Source organism: Pyrgilauda ruficollis, unplaced genomic scaffold, assembly GCF_017590135.1.
Source record: "Pyrgilauda ruficollis isolate IOZ18807 unplaced genomic scaffold, ASM1759013v1 scaffold373, whole genome shotgun sequence".
In the NCBI taxonomy this organism is placed as follows: Eukaryota; Metazoa; Chordata; class Aves; order Passeriformes; family Passeridae; genus Pyrgilauda; species Pyrgilauda ruficollis.
The window spans coordinates 1-15,001 of NW_024525190.1; the positions used below are offsets into that span (position 1 = coordinate 1).

At 50.2% G+C, this 15,001-nt stretch overlaps 1 protein-coding gene across 1 annotated transcript in view; it reads left to right on the plus strand.

The window, feature by feature from the left end:
- Positions 1-65: 65 nt before the first annotated feature.
- Positions 66-15,001, plus strand: part of SHANK3 (SH3 and multiple ankyrin repeat domains 3) — a gene marked incomplete at its 5' end in the record, with an annotated part of 110,378 nt that continues 95,442 nt past the window's right edge. The window contains 7 exons of the mRNA XM_041476055.1: positions 66-137; positions 3,592-3,700; positions 5,942-6,093; positions 6,690-6,701; positions 7,717-7,833; positions 9,299-9,376; positions 11,874-11,940. Coding sequence (XP_041331989.1) covers positions 66-137; positions 3,592-3,700; positions 5,942-6,093; positions 6,690-6,701; positions 7,717-7,833; positions 9,299-9,376; positions 11,874-11,940 — 607 coding nt within the window. The remainder of the gene's footprint in view (positions 138-3,591; positions 3,701-5,941; positions 6,094-6,689; positions 6,702-7,716; positions 7,834-9,298; positions 9,377-11,873; positions 11,941-15,001) is intronic.

Sequence of the window (15,001 nt, forward strand, 5' to 3'; positions counted from 1 at the left end):
TGTCAATCTCCTGTCAATCACCTATCGATCTCTTATCGATCTCTTATCAATCTCTTATCTCGCAGTTCCGCTACAAGCGCCGCGTGTATTCCCAGCCGCTGCTGGACGACAAGCAGTTCGCCAAGCTGCACACCAAGGTGAGCCCCAATCCCGCGGAATTCCCGCGGAATTCCCATGGAAAACCCCTGGAGACACCCCTGGGAAACCCCTCCGGCCCCGGGATTCCGGGACGTCCCAAAGAACCCCAGCATTCCTGCTGCCAAAACACAAACAGGAGCAGTTGGGAAGATTTCTTTGGAATTCCTTGGATTTTATTGGATTTTTATCCGGATTTCCTTGGATTTTATTGGATTTTTATCCAGATTTCCTTGGATTTTATTGGATTTTATCCAGATGTCCTTAGATTTTATTGGATTTTATCCAGATGTCCTTAGATTTTATTGGATTTTATCCAGATATCCTTGGATTTTATTAGATTTTTATCCAGATTTCCTCGGATTTTATTGGATTTTTATCCGGATTTCCTTGGATTTTATTGGATTTTTATCCAGATTTTATTAGATTTTATTGGATTTTTATCCGGATTTCCTTGGATTTTATTGGATTTTTATCCGGATTTGCTTGGATTTTATTGGATTTTATCCAGATGTCCTTAGATTTTATTGGATTTTTATCCAGATATCCTTGGATTTTATTGGATTTTTATCCAGTTTTTCTCAGATTTTATTGGATTTTTATCCGGATTTGCTTGGATTTTATTGGATTTTATCCAGATGTCCTTAGATTTTATTGGATTTTATCCAGATATCCTTGGATTTTATTGGATTTTTATCCAGATTTCCTCGGATTTTATTGGATTTTTATCCAGATTCCCCCGGATTTTATTGGATTTTTATCCAGATTTTCTTGGATTTTTTTGGATTTTATCCAGATTTCCTTGGATTTTATTCCATAGGGTGGGACTGAGCAGGAAGAGCATCCATGGGGTGCTGAAATCCTGGATCGTGGATTTATCTTCCACCTCCCTTTTCCCTTTTCCTTTGGCTGCTTGTCCCAAGCCTGTGGAATTTTGGAAAGGAGCTTTCCTTTTCCCTTTTTCCTCCTTTTTTCCTCCTTTTTTCCTCCTTTTTTCCTCCTTTTTTCCTCCTTTTTCCCTCCTTTTTCCCTCCTTTTTCCCTCTTCTCTTTTTTTCCCTTTCTCCCCCTTTTTTCCCTTTCTTTCTGCTTTCCCCCCTTTTTTTCCCTCTTTTTTCCCCTTTTTCCTTTTCCCCTTTTCCTTGGACGGCTGTAGTTCCAGACCCTGTGGGATTTTGGGAAGGAGCCTTTCCTTGGCCTTTTCCAGTCCCGTGGGTTATTTGGGAATGCCGGATAGGAGCCAAAGGGACAATTCCAGCCAATCCATCCTCGTTCCGTGCCCGTTGGAGCGATGCCGGCACAGCGGGCACGGATCGACCTTTCCCGGGAAAAGCTGGGATTGGAGCAGCTCCCGGGAAAAAAGGCTGGGATTGGAGCTGGATCCGGAGAGAGCGGGAGCAGGGATGGGATCCTGGCTGGCACGGGGACACCGGGACACCCGGAGAGCCTCGGGAACGGTACCGGATCCAGGGGAACGTCGGGATAACGGGCAGGGATCGTTCCCAGAATGGGGTCATGCAGGGAACGGCTGGAATTCAGCACAGACATTCCCTGGGAACATCGGGATAACGGGCAGGGATCATCCAGGGAACGGCTGGAATTCAGCACACAGATTCCATGAGGGTTGGGAGCTGGGGAATTCTGGTTTCAGTTCCTGGGGAATTCCTGCTTCAGTTTCTGGGAATTTCTGCTTCAAATCCTGGGAATTTCTGCTTCAGTTTCTGAGGGTTTCTGGGAATTCCTGCTTTGTTTTTTTGGAGAATTCCTCCTTCAGTTCCTGGGGAATTCCTGCTTTGTTTTTTGGGGAATTCCTCCTTCAGTTTCTGGGGAATTCCTGCTGCGGTTTCTGTGGGGTCTCTGCTCCAAATCCTGGGAATTTCTGTTTTGGTTCCTGAGAATTTCTGCTTCCATTTCTGGGAATTCCTGCCTCAGCTCCTGGGAGGTTTCTCCTTTAAATCCAGGGAATTCCTGCTTCAGTTCCTGGTGAATTCCTGGGAATTCCTGGTCTTCCACCTGTTTAATATTGAGGTTTTCCTTGGAAAAGTAGAAGCGCTGGCTCTGTGTCCCGGGATGGGGCTTTCCTGGGATTTGTGGCTCTGTCTGGCCTCGGGGAGGGGAATGTTGGATTTTCTGGGATTCTAAAGGATGGACAGGATTCCCTGGGAAAGGGAGATTGGGGTGGGATCTGAGGTTCCTTCCCACCCAAACCATTCCGGGATTCTGGGATCAAGGATGCTCAGAATCCATCCCGAGGGATTTTTATGGAAGCTGGGGATGGAAAAGGGAAGGGAGACCCATCCTGGAGTCCCTGCCCTTGGAATGGGACGGGATTGGGGTGGGATCTGAGGTTCCTTCCCACCCAAACCATTCCAGGATTCCCGGTGCCTGGCTCTGGAGATTCCCACGGGGAGTTGTGCAATTCCAGAGGCTCCGCGTTGTCCCGGCATGGAGCAAATCCATAATTCCCTGTTTCTGTGGGATCAATGAATCCATTTGCTGCTGCCTGGCAGCGGGAGGCGGATCCATGGATTTGCTCCGGCCTCTCCCGGCTCCAAGGGCACGGTGGGCCTGAATTCCAGCTCTTGGGATTTTCCAGGACTTTTCCCAGATTTTGCATGGTTGGATTGGAATAAACTCCCAAAAAATCCTCCAGTGTAAAGTCTGGAAATCTGGGAATGTAGGAGCTGGGATTTTCCCACCACAGCCATTCCTGCCTCTGCAATTCCCGGAATCCAGGAATTTAATAATGTCTTCATCCAGCCAGAAAAAAAAAAAACAAAACAGGAAAAATCCCAACTATTTGGGAATTTGAGGTGAATCTTTGGGAATTCCAACTATGGGGAACAAAATTCTAATACTGAAATTTAGGATAGAGGGAAGGCACTGGCAGCCTGAATTCCCATGGGATGATCCAGCAATTCCAAAGAATCTGCAGCTGCCTCATCCCTAGAATTTTTGGAATAACCTGGGATGGAGGGAGGAGTCCATGCCCTTGGAATGGGATGGGATTTCAGCTCCCATTCTGCCCAAACCACTCCAGAATTCCCAAATTCCCTTCCAAACCTTTTCTTCAACCTGCTTGGCATTTTCAATGTTTTTTCCCAACTTTCCAACTGGAAATCATCCAAACACAAATGGAAACACGGCATTTTTGGGGTTCATTCCTAAAATGATCCCTAAAAAGAATGATTTTCCCGTATGGAATTAAGGTGGGAAATGTTGGAATTGGAATTTTTTCCTTAGATGTGAAATCCAGCTTCAACTTCTCCATTTCCTTGGAGCTTTTCCCAAATTTTCCCCTCGCTTCCCGACATTTCCACGTGGATTTGTGTCCCATCCTGATGGAATTCAGTCCCGTTACCCCGATTTTCCTTGGATTTTTGGGATGAGGGTGTTCCCCTGGTGGCTTTTCCCGGAATTTCGGGAAGTTAACAGGGCGTTTTTTTCCCGAATCCAGGCGAACCTGAAGAAATTCATGGAATACGTGCAGATGCTGAACTCGGAGAAGGTTTGCCGGCTGCTGGAAAAGGGGCTGGATCCCAACTTCCATGATCCCGACACCGGAGGTCAGTTCCATGTTTTCCTTGGGATTCGGGAGTGCTTCCCGGAAGGAATCAACTCAACATTCCCAATTCCTTCCCAGAATTCCTCCAGGCTTTCCTCTGGAATTTTTCCCACTCTATCCCAGTTGTTTTTGGGGTTTTATGGCGCAATTCCCGCTTTTCAGGGGATTTTGGGAATGCGGCATTCCTTAGGGATAACTCTTCCCTTCCCAGTCCCTTCTGGGGTTCACTGGGATACAATCCCACGTTTTTCCTCTTGGAATGTTTTCCCTTCCTGTTCTTGTTTCCAATCCCAGCCGCTGTTGGATGAAGGGATTGGAATACCTCAGAAATTCCAGGATTGGGAGCTTTGGGGTTCTTTGGGAATGTTGGTTGGCTTCCCGTGCATTTCCCAGGAAGTCTGGGCTGGATGCTGGGAGAGCAGGGTGGGAATGAGCCGGGAATGAGCCAGCACTTTTCACATTGGAATTTTTGGGGAATGGATCCTTGGGGATCCCATGGGAAGTACCCCATGGAAAACTGGAAAATCCTGCTTGGAAAAATGCTTTCCTGCAGGATTTCATCCCATAAATGGACTGGGAATGATTGGGATGAAAAATATTGGGAAAATATTCCTCTGCAGGGATGAATCCCGTTCATGGACTGGGAATAACTGGGATGAGCCATAAAATTCTGAGTTTCCTTGGATACCCTGAGCTGATCCCATGGATTCCAAACTTTGGGAATCTTCAGACTGGGATGAGCCATAAAATTCCCTGAGTTTCCTGGGACACCCTGAGCTGATCCCATGGATTCCAAACTTTGGGAATCTTCATTTCAATGGACTTTGGGAAAGGTTTTAAGCTGTGCAGAGGATTTATTACCATTTTCCTGGCTCTTCTTAGATGGAAAAATAGGGGAAAATCCACTTTGGGAAGTAATTCCAGCCCCGTTTGCTGCTGTTCCCATTTCGGGGTTGCTGGGAAGATATTCCAGGAAAGATTCCTGGGATTTGAAAGGGATGAAAAAGCCCAAAAAATTCACAGTTGCTACCTGTGGGGACATTGAAAAAATGGGAATGAAAAAAAAAACCCGGATCCGGGAGAAGCTTCCGTTGTTCTGGAATGAAAGCCAAACCCCAGGGATGGTTTTGCCGGAGAAAAGAGGGAAGAAAAAATCCTTGGATATTTAACGAGGGATATTTAATGAGGGACAGCGGGAGAGGGAGAGGAGCCCAGGAAAACGTTGGAATTACAAAGGAGGATTCAAAATCCCTGAAATGATGTGGGGGAAAAATTGCTGCGGGAATTGGGAATGGGGGAGGGAAAGGGACCTGGAGCCAGGCTGGAAAAACTGGGAATGTTCCCCTGGAGAAGGGAGGGATCCAGGGAGAGCTTCCAGCACATTCCAGGGCCTCCCATCCCAAGGATCCCCCGGAGCTGCCTCTGCTCCAGGCTGAGCCTAAATCCCAAATCGCTCTGGAGTTTTCCAGCCCCTTCCCAGCTCCATTTCCTTCCCTGGTCCCGCTCCATCCCCTCCTTATCCCAAGGATCCAGAACTTTCCCATGGAATGTGCAAAACTTTCTCCTGTTGCTTCTTTCCCACTCCGGATCCCGGGCATTCCTTAATTTCCTCATGAATTCCAGCCCCTTTTCCATGATTTCCTGCCGGGACAAACTGGCCATGGACACGGAATTCCAGCCTTTCCTTCTCCCTTTTCTATCCATGGGGTTTCCAGACCCAATCCTGTGGCATTCCTTAAATTTTATAATTCCCACTCTCCTCTGGAGATCCCATCTGCACCCCAAGGGAATGAGGGAATCCTGGAATTCTTGGGATTCCCGGGAGGATCTGTGGGATTTGTAGCAGCAGCCTTGGGGAAAGTCGAGAGCATCCAGAGGCTTCTCCTGCTTGGAATCCAGCCCTTATCCCAGGATGAGGATTTTTCCATTGGTAGCACCAGATTTTGGATTCCCAAGGGGCCAAGAAGAATCCACGGTTTCCCAGATCCTATTCCCAACATATCTTGGCTGCTTTGCCACCTAAACCCAGAATTTTCCATCCAGTTCCCACTCCCGCTGCTCAGGAGATCCTTGGGAATACCTGGAAGGGAGCAGCTCCCAAATTTGGCCCCCATTCCCATGGATCCGATCCCAAACCCCAAGGAGACCTCGGTGGGCGCTTCCAGCTGGGATCCCATGGGGAGCCATTCCCCTGGATGTGCTGGACATTCCATGGATCTCCCGCGTTCCCGTGTCCTCCCAGAGTGCCCGCTGACGGCGGCGGCGCAGCTGGAGCTCAGCGCCGAGATGATCAAAGCGCTCCGGAACGGCGGAGCCCACCTGGACTTCCGGACCCGCGAGGGAATGACGGCGCTGCACAAAGCCGTGAGGTGTCGGAATCACGCGGCCCTGCTGGTCAGTGCCGGGGTTTTCCATCCTCATTCCCACTTTTCCTTTTTCCTTTTTCCTTTCTCTTCTTTCCTCTCCTCCCCTTTCCTCTTTCCTTTTCCCCTCCCATCCTTTTCTCCTTCCCTTTTTTTTCCCTTTTTTTCCTCCCTCCCTTTTTCCCCTTTCTTCCTGCCCTTTTCCCTACTTTCCTTCTTTCCTCCTCCCTCCCTTCCTCCCTCCCTCCCTACCTCCCTCCCTCCTTCCTCTTTCCCAGATTTTTCCTTTCCTCCTCCCCCTCTGTCCATCCTTCCTCCTGCTCTTTCCCTCCCTTTTCCTCTCCCCTTCCCAGATTCCCCCTCCCTTTTTCCCCTCTAGGGGATGGGTGCTAACAGATGGGATCATTCCATGCCTGAGGTTTAGGATTGGGCTCTGGGAATGTTCTCCTAGTGCCCATGGATGGACATCCACCAGGTGCAATGGAACCATGGGGATGGGATCCGGCCACGGGAATGTTCTCCTGGTGCTCATGGATGGGGTCGTTCCATCCCTGTGATTGAGGGCTGGACTCTGGGAATACTGTCCTGTTGTCCATGGATGGAGATCTACCCGGTGGTGGAGGGCAGGAGATCCACCAGGTGGTACAAGATCCACAGGGAGATTCTGGGAATGTTCTCCTGGTGTCGATGGATGGAGATCCACCAGGTGGGATGGGATCCAGCCGTGGGAATGCTCTCCTGGTACCCATGGATGGGATCATTCCATGCCTGCAGCTGAGGGCTTGACTCTGGGAGTGCTGTCCATGGATAGGGTTGTCCCATCCCCAGGATTGAAGGCTGAACTCTGGGAATGTTCCCCTGGTACCCGTGGATGGGATCATTTCCTGCCTGCACTGAGGGCTGGGCTCTGGGAATGCTGTCCATGGATGGGGTTGTCCCATCTCTGGGATTGACGGCTGGATGGGGCCAGCTCTGCCTCCATCCTGGATTTTCTGGCCTCTCTCCATGGTTGTGATCTTCCCAAAGGGTGGCTGGCTCCAAGGAGAACACTTTGGGATCCTGGATCCAAATCCCAGTTGTGCCTATCCCTGTTTTCCACGTGGAATCCCCTTTCTCCAAGGGGATTTGGAGAAACACGTGGATTGGGAGTCAGGAATCCTGAGCCTTGTGCTTCCTGATCCTTTGAGAGAAGGAGGGATGGGATCCCATTGGAATATCTCCCACAACACCCAGCTGGGGATAGAAAATCCAGGGATGTGTCCTGTGATCCCAGTTTATGGATCCAACCCTCCCTGCTGCCTCCATCCTCCCTGGCCGATCCCTGAATCCCGGGATGGACGAAACCTGGAGGAAAACATCCCAATTTCCCAGAGATTCAGGGCACTGAGTTCATCCCGAGCCACCACCCAGCTAGAGGCACCACCGGATCTGGGATGATCCAAATTTTCCCGTTGATCCGGAGCTGATTTATCCCACGGGTGTCCAGGTGGAGCTGTGAGGAGCCACACCCATTCCCACAGAACGGGAGACTCCCTGGCTGAATCCAGCGGGGGATGATTTTTTTGGGGCTGGGGGGGGCGGATTCCTCCGGTTCCGGCCGCTCCCTTATTCCCGCCGCTCCCTGATTCCCGCTTTTCCGTGTTTTCCGGAGCAGGCCTGTCGCTACGGGCACGTGCAGCACCTGGAGCACCTCCTGTTCTACGGAGCGGACATGACGGCGCAGAACGCCTCAGGAAACACCGCCCTGCACATCTGCGCCCTCTACAACCAGGTGGGACGGGCTCGGGGACAGCCAGGGGACAGGGACACCGCGGGGGAGGTGGCACCAGCCCGCGACGCTCCTGGATCTCGCCATTCCCAAATCCAGAGGGTGGAACACATTCCTGCCCTTGGATTAAGCTGTTTGAGGTTGTTTCTCCTCAGAGCTCCAGGGTTTGGGTCCCGGGGTTGAATCCAGGGGATCTGGGGACAGGGGACATCGTGGGAGAGGTGACAGCAGCACAGGACACTCCTGGCTCTGCATTCCCAAATCCAGAGGTGGAATCCATCGCTGGCCTTGGATGAGACTGTTCTCCTTGGAGGCCCCGATTTTGGGTTCCACAGGAGCTCCTGGGTTTGGGACCCAAGGTTGAATCTGTGGGATCTGGGGACAGGGGACATTGTGGGGGAGGTGACACCAGCATGGCACCACCCTGGATCTCCCCATTCCCAAATCCAAAGGCGGAATCCTTCGCTGGCCTTGGATGAGACTGTTCTCCTTGGAGCCCCCGATTTTGGGTTCCACAGGAGAGCATCCCATCGTGGAATCTGTGGGATCTGGGGACAGTGACATCATGAGGGAGGTGGCACCACAGTGGGACACTCCTGGATCTCATCATTCCCAGATCCAGAGGGTGGAATCCATCCCTGTCCCAGGATGAGGCTGTTTCTCCTCAGAGCTCCTGGGTTTGGGTCCCAGGGCTGGATTTGGGGACAGGGGACATCAGGAGGAATGTGACACCAGCCTGGAATACTCCTGGATCTCCCCATTCCCAAATCCAGAGGGTGGAATCCATCGCTGGCCTTGGATGAGGCTGTTCCTCCTTGGAGCCCCCAATTTTGGGTTCCACGCATCATCCCGTGGTGGAATCTGTGGGATTTGGGGACAGTGACATCGTGGGGGCGGTGGCACCACAGTGGGACACTCCTGGATCTCATCATTCCCAGATCCAGAGGGTGGAATCCATCCCTGTCCCAGGATGAGGCCATTTCTCCTCAGAGCCTCAGCCTAATTTGGGATTTCCCAAGAGAACATTCCATGGTTTAATCCATCCCATTCCCAAAATGTTTTGGTGGGACAGAATCCTTGGAGAAGGGGGAGAATCCTTGGAAAAGGGGCAGAATCCTTGGAAAAGGAGGAGAATCTTGGGAGAAAGGGCAGAATCCTTGGAAAAGGAGAGAAATCCTTGGAAAAGGAGAGAAATCCTTGGAAAAGGGGCAGAATCTCTCGGAAAAGGAAAGGAATCCTTGGAATACAGGCGGAAACCTTGGAATTTGGATCTGAGTGTTCCCAAAGATCCCTTCCAACCCAATCAATGCTGGAATTCCATGATTCCATAATTTACTACCTTTAGGATCAGGAATACCAAATCCTTAAGGAATGCTCATCCTCCTTCTTCCCAAAGAATTTTCTGGATCTGTTGCTCCTGGTCCTGGTCTAATTCCCATTTTCCCTGTTTTGGTTTTTTTTCCCCCAGGAAAGCTGTGCCAGGGTTCTCCTCTTCCGAGGCGCCAGCAAGGAAATCCGGAATTACAACAGCCAGACGGCGTTCCAGGTGAGCAGAATTCCCAGGAATCCCACAGAGCTTCCCGGCATGCCCGGGAATTCTGTCACATATCCAGGGAGTTTTTCAGGTGGGATTTGTCCCACCGGGGCAGGATTTGGGATGAGCGTTCAGCACCGGAGCAGGAGGGAGGAAAAAGCAAATGCCCCCGATTTTGGGTTCCACAGGAGAGCATCCCATCGTGGAATCTGTGGGATCTGGGGACAGTGACATCATGAGGGAGGTGGCACCACAGTGGGACACTCCTGGATCTCATCATTCCCAGATCCAGAGGGTGGAATCCATCCCTGTCCCAGGATGAGGCTGTTTCTCCTCAGAGCTCCTGGGTTTGGGTCCCAGGGCTGGATTTGGGGACAGGGGACATCAGGAGGAATGTGACACCAGCCTGGAATACTCCTGGATCTCCCCATTCCCAAATCCAGAGGGTGGAATCCATCGCTGGCCTTGGATGAGGCTGTTCCTCCTTGGAGCCCCCAATTTTGGGTTCCACGCATCATCCCGTGGTGGAATCTGTGGGATTTGGGGACAGTGACATCGTGGGGGCGGTGGCACCACAGTGGGACACTCCTGGATCTCATCATTCCCAGATCCAGAGGGTGGAATCCATCCCTGTCCCAGGATGAGGCCATTTCTCCTCAGAGCCTCAGCCTAATTTGGGATTTCCCAAGAGAACATTCCATGGTTTAATCCATCCCATTCCCAAAATGTTTTGGTGGGACAGAATCCTTGGAGAAGGGGGAGAATCCTTGGAAAAGGGGCAGAATCCTTGGAAAAGGAGGAGAATCTTGGGAGAAAGGGCAGAATCCTTGGAAAAGGAGAGAAATCCTTGGAAAAGGGGCAGAATCTCTCGGAAAAGGAAAGGAATCCTTGGAATACAGGCGGAAACCTTGGAATTTGGATCTGAGTGTTCCCAAAGATCCCTTCCAACCCAATCAATGCTGGAATTCCATGATTCCATAATTTACTACCTTTAGGATCAGGAATACCAAATCCTTAAGGAATGCTCATCCTCCTTCTTCCCAAAGAATTTTCTGGATCTGTTGCTCCTGGTCCTGGTCTAATTCCCATTTTCCCTGTTTTGTTTTTTTTTCCCCCAGGAAAGCTGTGCCAGGGTTCTCCTCTTCCGAGGCGCCAGCAAGGAAATCCGGAATTACAACAGCCAGACGGCGTTCCAGGTGAGCAGAATTCCCAGGAATCCCACAGAGCTTCCCGGCATGCCCGGGAATTCTGTCACATATCCAGGGAGTTTTTCAGGTGGGATTTGTCCCACCGGGGCAGGATTTGGGATGAGCGTTCAGCACCGGAGCAGGAGGGAGGAAAAAGCAAATGGAATTCTGGAAAAAGGATGGGAATGTGGGGGTTTTTTGGGATACGGAGGTGGGAAGGGGAAGTTGTTGTTTTTTGGGATGTGAATGTTTCAGATGGAGGGGAATCCTTGGAAAAAGGGCAGAATCCTTGCAAAAGGGGCAGAATCCCTTGAAAAGGAGCAGAATCCTTGAAGGATTTGGGGATTTGAGGATTAAGGGATTTGGAGGTTTGGGGATTTGAGGATTTGGGGATTTAGGGATGTGGAGAATTAGAATTTTGGGACTTGGGGATTTGAGGATTTGGGGATTTGGAGAATTAAGGATCTGGGGACTTGGGACTTCAGGATTTGGGGATTTGAGGATTCAGAGACTTTGGGAATTGAGGGGATTTGGGGACTTGGAGACTTGAGGAATTCAGGATTTGGAGATTTGGGAATTTGGGGCCTTGAGGACCTGGGGATTTGGGGACCTGGAGATCTGGAGAATTGGGAATTTGGGGATTTGGAGAATTAGGGATTTTGGGAATTTGGGACTTTGGGATTTGGAGAATTAAGGATTTGGGGACTTGGGAATTTGAGGATTTGAGGATTGAGTACTTGAGGACTTGGGGATTTGGAGACTTGGGATTTGGGGACTTGGAGACTTGAGGAATTCAGGATTTGGTGATTTGGGAATTTGGGGACTCGAGGACTTGGGGATTCGGGGATCTGTGGATTTGGAGATTTAGGAATTTGGGGATTTAGGAATTTGTCCTCTGAGAAATCCCCTCCCATCAGGATCAGGCTGCCCAGGGCATTCCCAGTTCCTGGAAATGTCCCCAAATCCTTTGGATGTGGCCCTTGGGGACACAGTCAGTGACACATCCAGCCAGACTGGCTGATCCCAAACCTCTTCCAAATTCCATGATTTTACCCATGATCCAAACCCAACACCTTGGGAGCTTTCCAGGATTTGGGATGAATTCCTGGCTGGAATCTGGGAATTCCAGGGGACAGGGATTGTCCCCAAGCCAGAGCCCCCCAAACCCTCTCCGGCTGCTGTCCCGGGAAGGCATTGGCACCTCAGAATTCCCGGATGATCCGAGGCAGAAGAATCCTTGGCTTCCCCCCATGGAAAGCAGCTGTTCCCATCCATATGGAAGCTCCGGAGCCGCTCATCCCGGTTTTCCGGCTCTTTTCCAGGTGGCCATCATTGCAGGGAATTTCGAGCTGGCGGAAATCATCAAAACCCACAAAGAGTCCGATGTTGGTGAGTTGGATTTTTCCCATTTTTTTTTCCTTTCCTCTGGATCCCAGGGATGGACTGGGGGTGGGATTAATGGATTTTCCTGGTGTTGTATCCATGGATTTTCCTGGTGTTGCATCCATGGAAGCTGCAGCCACTTTGGATCTTGGAAGTGTCTGAGAGATTCCTGTGGGATTTGGGCTGCTTTTCCAGCCTGGCTGACATTCCCAAGCTCTGGAATTGTCCTGGATTTGCTCTGCTGTGAAATCCTGATTTTTTTTCTCTCTTTTCACATCCCCGAGGGATTTCATTCCCAGAATCTGGGATTTGGGGCAAGGAGGGAAAATCCTCTGGAAATAGGAGCAAAGTGGGTGTTGTTCTGGTTGGATTTGCATTTTTAAGGAATATTTTGGGAATTTTGGTCCTTTGGGTCACCTTTCCCATCCTTCCTGTGTCCCCATGGGAGGAATTCCAGGGAAAAGTGTGTTGGGATCAGGAATAAAATCCACACTTGGTGCATTTCCATGGATTATCCTGAGGAATTTATGGATCCAGAGCTGCCGATGGAGGGAGCAGTGGGAATTCCCAGCACAAAGCAACTGATTCATGGGATCAGCAGCTGGTAAAAAATTCAGGGAAACATTCCTGCCTGGGAGGGACTGGCACAGAATTCCCAGAAAATTCTCTCTGGCTGTCCCTGCATCCCTGGAATGTCCAGGGCTGGAGCAGCCTGGGATCCTGGGAAGGGGTGGAATTGGATGAGATTTAAGGTCCTTTCTCACCCAAATTCCTGGAATTCCATGAAAACACTGAAATGAAGGAAAACAGGGATCAGTTCTTCTGGAATTTGCAGCAGGAGCTGAGCTTGGCTCAATCCCAAAAATCCTTTCTCACATTTTTTTTTCCCAGCTTCCTATCCCTGATAGCCAGAACTGGGAATTTGGGGTGGGATAGAAAAGTCGGGAAGGATTTTGGGAAGAGCCTGAGAATTCCTTTGCCTGCAAGGTCATGGAATTGATTAATCCAAGAAAAAAGTTTGGGAATAAATGACCTCCAAAGGTCTGGCCTAAATTCCCATTGGGATCTGCACCTGGGACTGAGTGTCTCCGTGATTTTCCTTGGAAAAAAAAAGCAGGAAAACCAGCACGGAAAGCTGTCAGGAGCAATGGAAAGTCTGGGAATCAGCTCCGGATAAAAAATAGGTCAGGGAAGAATTCCAAACTAATTCCAAGCCGAGCAGCAGGTCCAGATGGTCCTGCCCGCAGCCGGGAACTTCCCGGGGTTTGGGAAAATTGGGTTTGGAAATTAAGTTTGGAAAAATTAAGTTTGGAAAAATTGGGATTTGGAAAAATTGGGTTTGGAAATGGGATTTGGAAATTGGGTTTGGAAATTGGGTTTGGGAATTGGGGTTTGGAAGAAGTGGGTTTGGAAAAATTTGGATTGGAAATCAGGGTTTGGAAGTTCAGCAGGAGCTGAGGAATTTTGTCGGAGCAGGGAATGGCTCCTGCTTGTGTCCTTTTCCCAGGGTTTTATGGGAATAAGGAAGGAATTTGGTGGGATTTGGGGTTGGAATGATGCTCGTGGAGGCGTTTTTCCCATGGAATTCCCAGTGGGAAGCTGGGCTGGGTTGAGGTGGGATTTGGTGATCCCAGTGCAGAGGGGGGAAGGGTGGGAGCTTCCCAGGAGAATTCCAGGCTCATCCACATTTTCCTTGGGATCCAGAGCGCTCGGCAGAGCCGGAACTTCCTGTTCCCTCTTGCCCTGGGAATTCTCCAGTTCGGGACATTCCATGGGAATCCTCCATTTGGGAAATGATTTGGGAATTCTCCAGTGTGGGAGGTGCTGTGGGAATTCTCCAGTTTGGAAAATGCCATGGGAATTTTCCATTCTTGGAAATGTTGTGGGAATTCCTCAGTTTGGGAAGCGCCCTGGGAATTCTGCATGTTGGGAAGTGCTGCGGGAATTCTCCAGTTTGGAAGATGACTTGGGAACGCTCCAGTTTGGAAAATGCCGTGGGAATTTTCTGTTCTTGGAAATGTTGTGGGAATTCTCCAGTGTGGGACATTCCACGGGAGTTTTCCTGTCTGGGAAATGCCCTGGGAATTCTGCAGGTTGGGAGATTCCATGGGAATTCTCCAGTCTGGGAGATGTTTTGGGAATGCTCCAGTTTGGGGAATGCCATAGGAATTTCCCAATCTGGGAGATTCCACGGGAATTTTCCAGTCTGTGAAATGCCCTGGGAATTCTGCAGGTTGGGAATGTTGTGGGAATTTTCCAGTCTGGGATGTACTGTGGGAATTCATCAGTTTGGAAAATGCCCCGGGAATTCTCCAGCGTGGGAAATGTGGGAATTCTCCAGGCAGGGAAGTGCCCTGGGAATTCACCCGTCTGGGATGTGCTGTGGGAATTCTCCAGTTTGGGAGATTCCATGGGAATTCTCCAGGCAGGGAAGTGCCCTGGGAATTCTCTAGAGTGGGAAATGTGGGAATTCTCCAGTTTGGAGATGCCCTGGGAATTCTCCGGTTCGGGAAACACTTTTTCCCTTTTCCCCTCTGAGCCATTCCAGGCTCCTTCCCCACTTCCTCCCTCTGGAATTTTCCAGGATTAAAATGGAATCGTGGCCTGGAAGCGAGCAGACATTTGCACTCCTCGTGCTTTTCCATGAATATTTATTATCATGGAAGCAGCGAATCCAAACAAACCTCGGAGCGTTGATTGCGCTTCCCTTCCTCCGGCTGCCAGGAATTTTCGGGAGCCTCTGGAGCATCTCCAGGCTGGGAATTTTTCAGGGAGCTTTAGGTGTGTCCCGCTCCCCTCAGGGAGCATCCAGGCCCCTTTGGAAAACAGGGATCTGTGTTTTCCTTTGGAAAACAGGGATCGGGCTGCTCCGAGCGGCGCTGTCATGGTAACGGATGGGATTCGTTTTGCCGGGAGAAACTCGGTAAACAGACCTGGAAGAAAGTCTGGGAAAGGTGTGGGAAGGAATATCCGGAGCTCGTTGTGGGAATTGCTCTGAGTTTTGCTCCTTTGTTGTCTCCTTCCCTGGATTTTCCCACTGGGAATTGTGGATTCCAGAAAGTGGGAT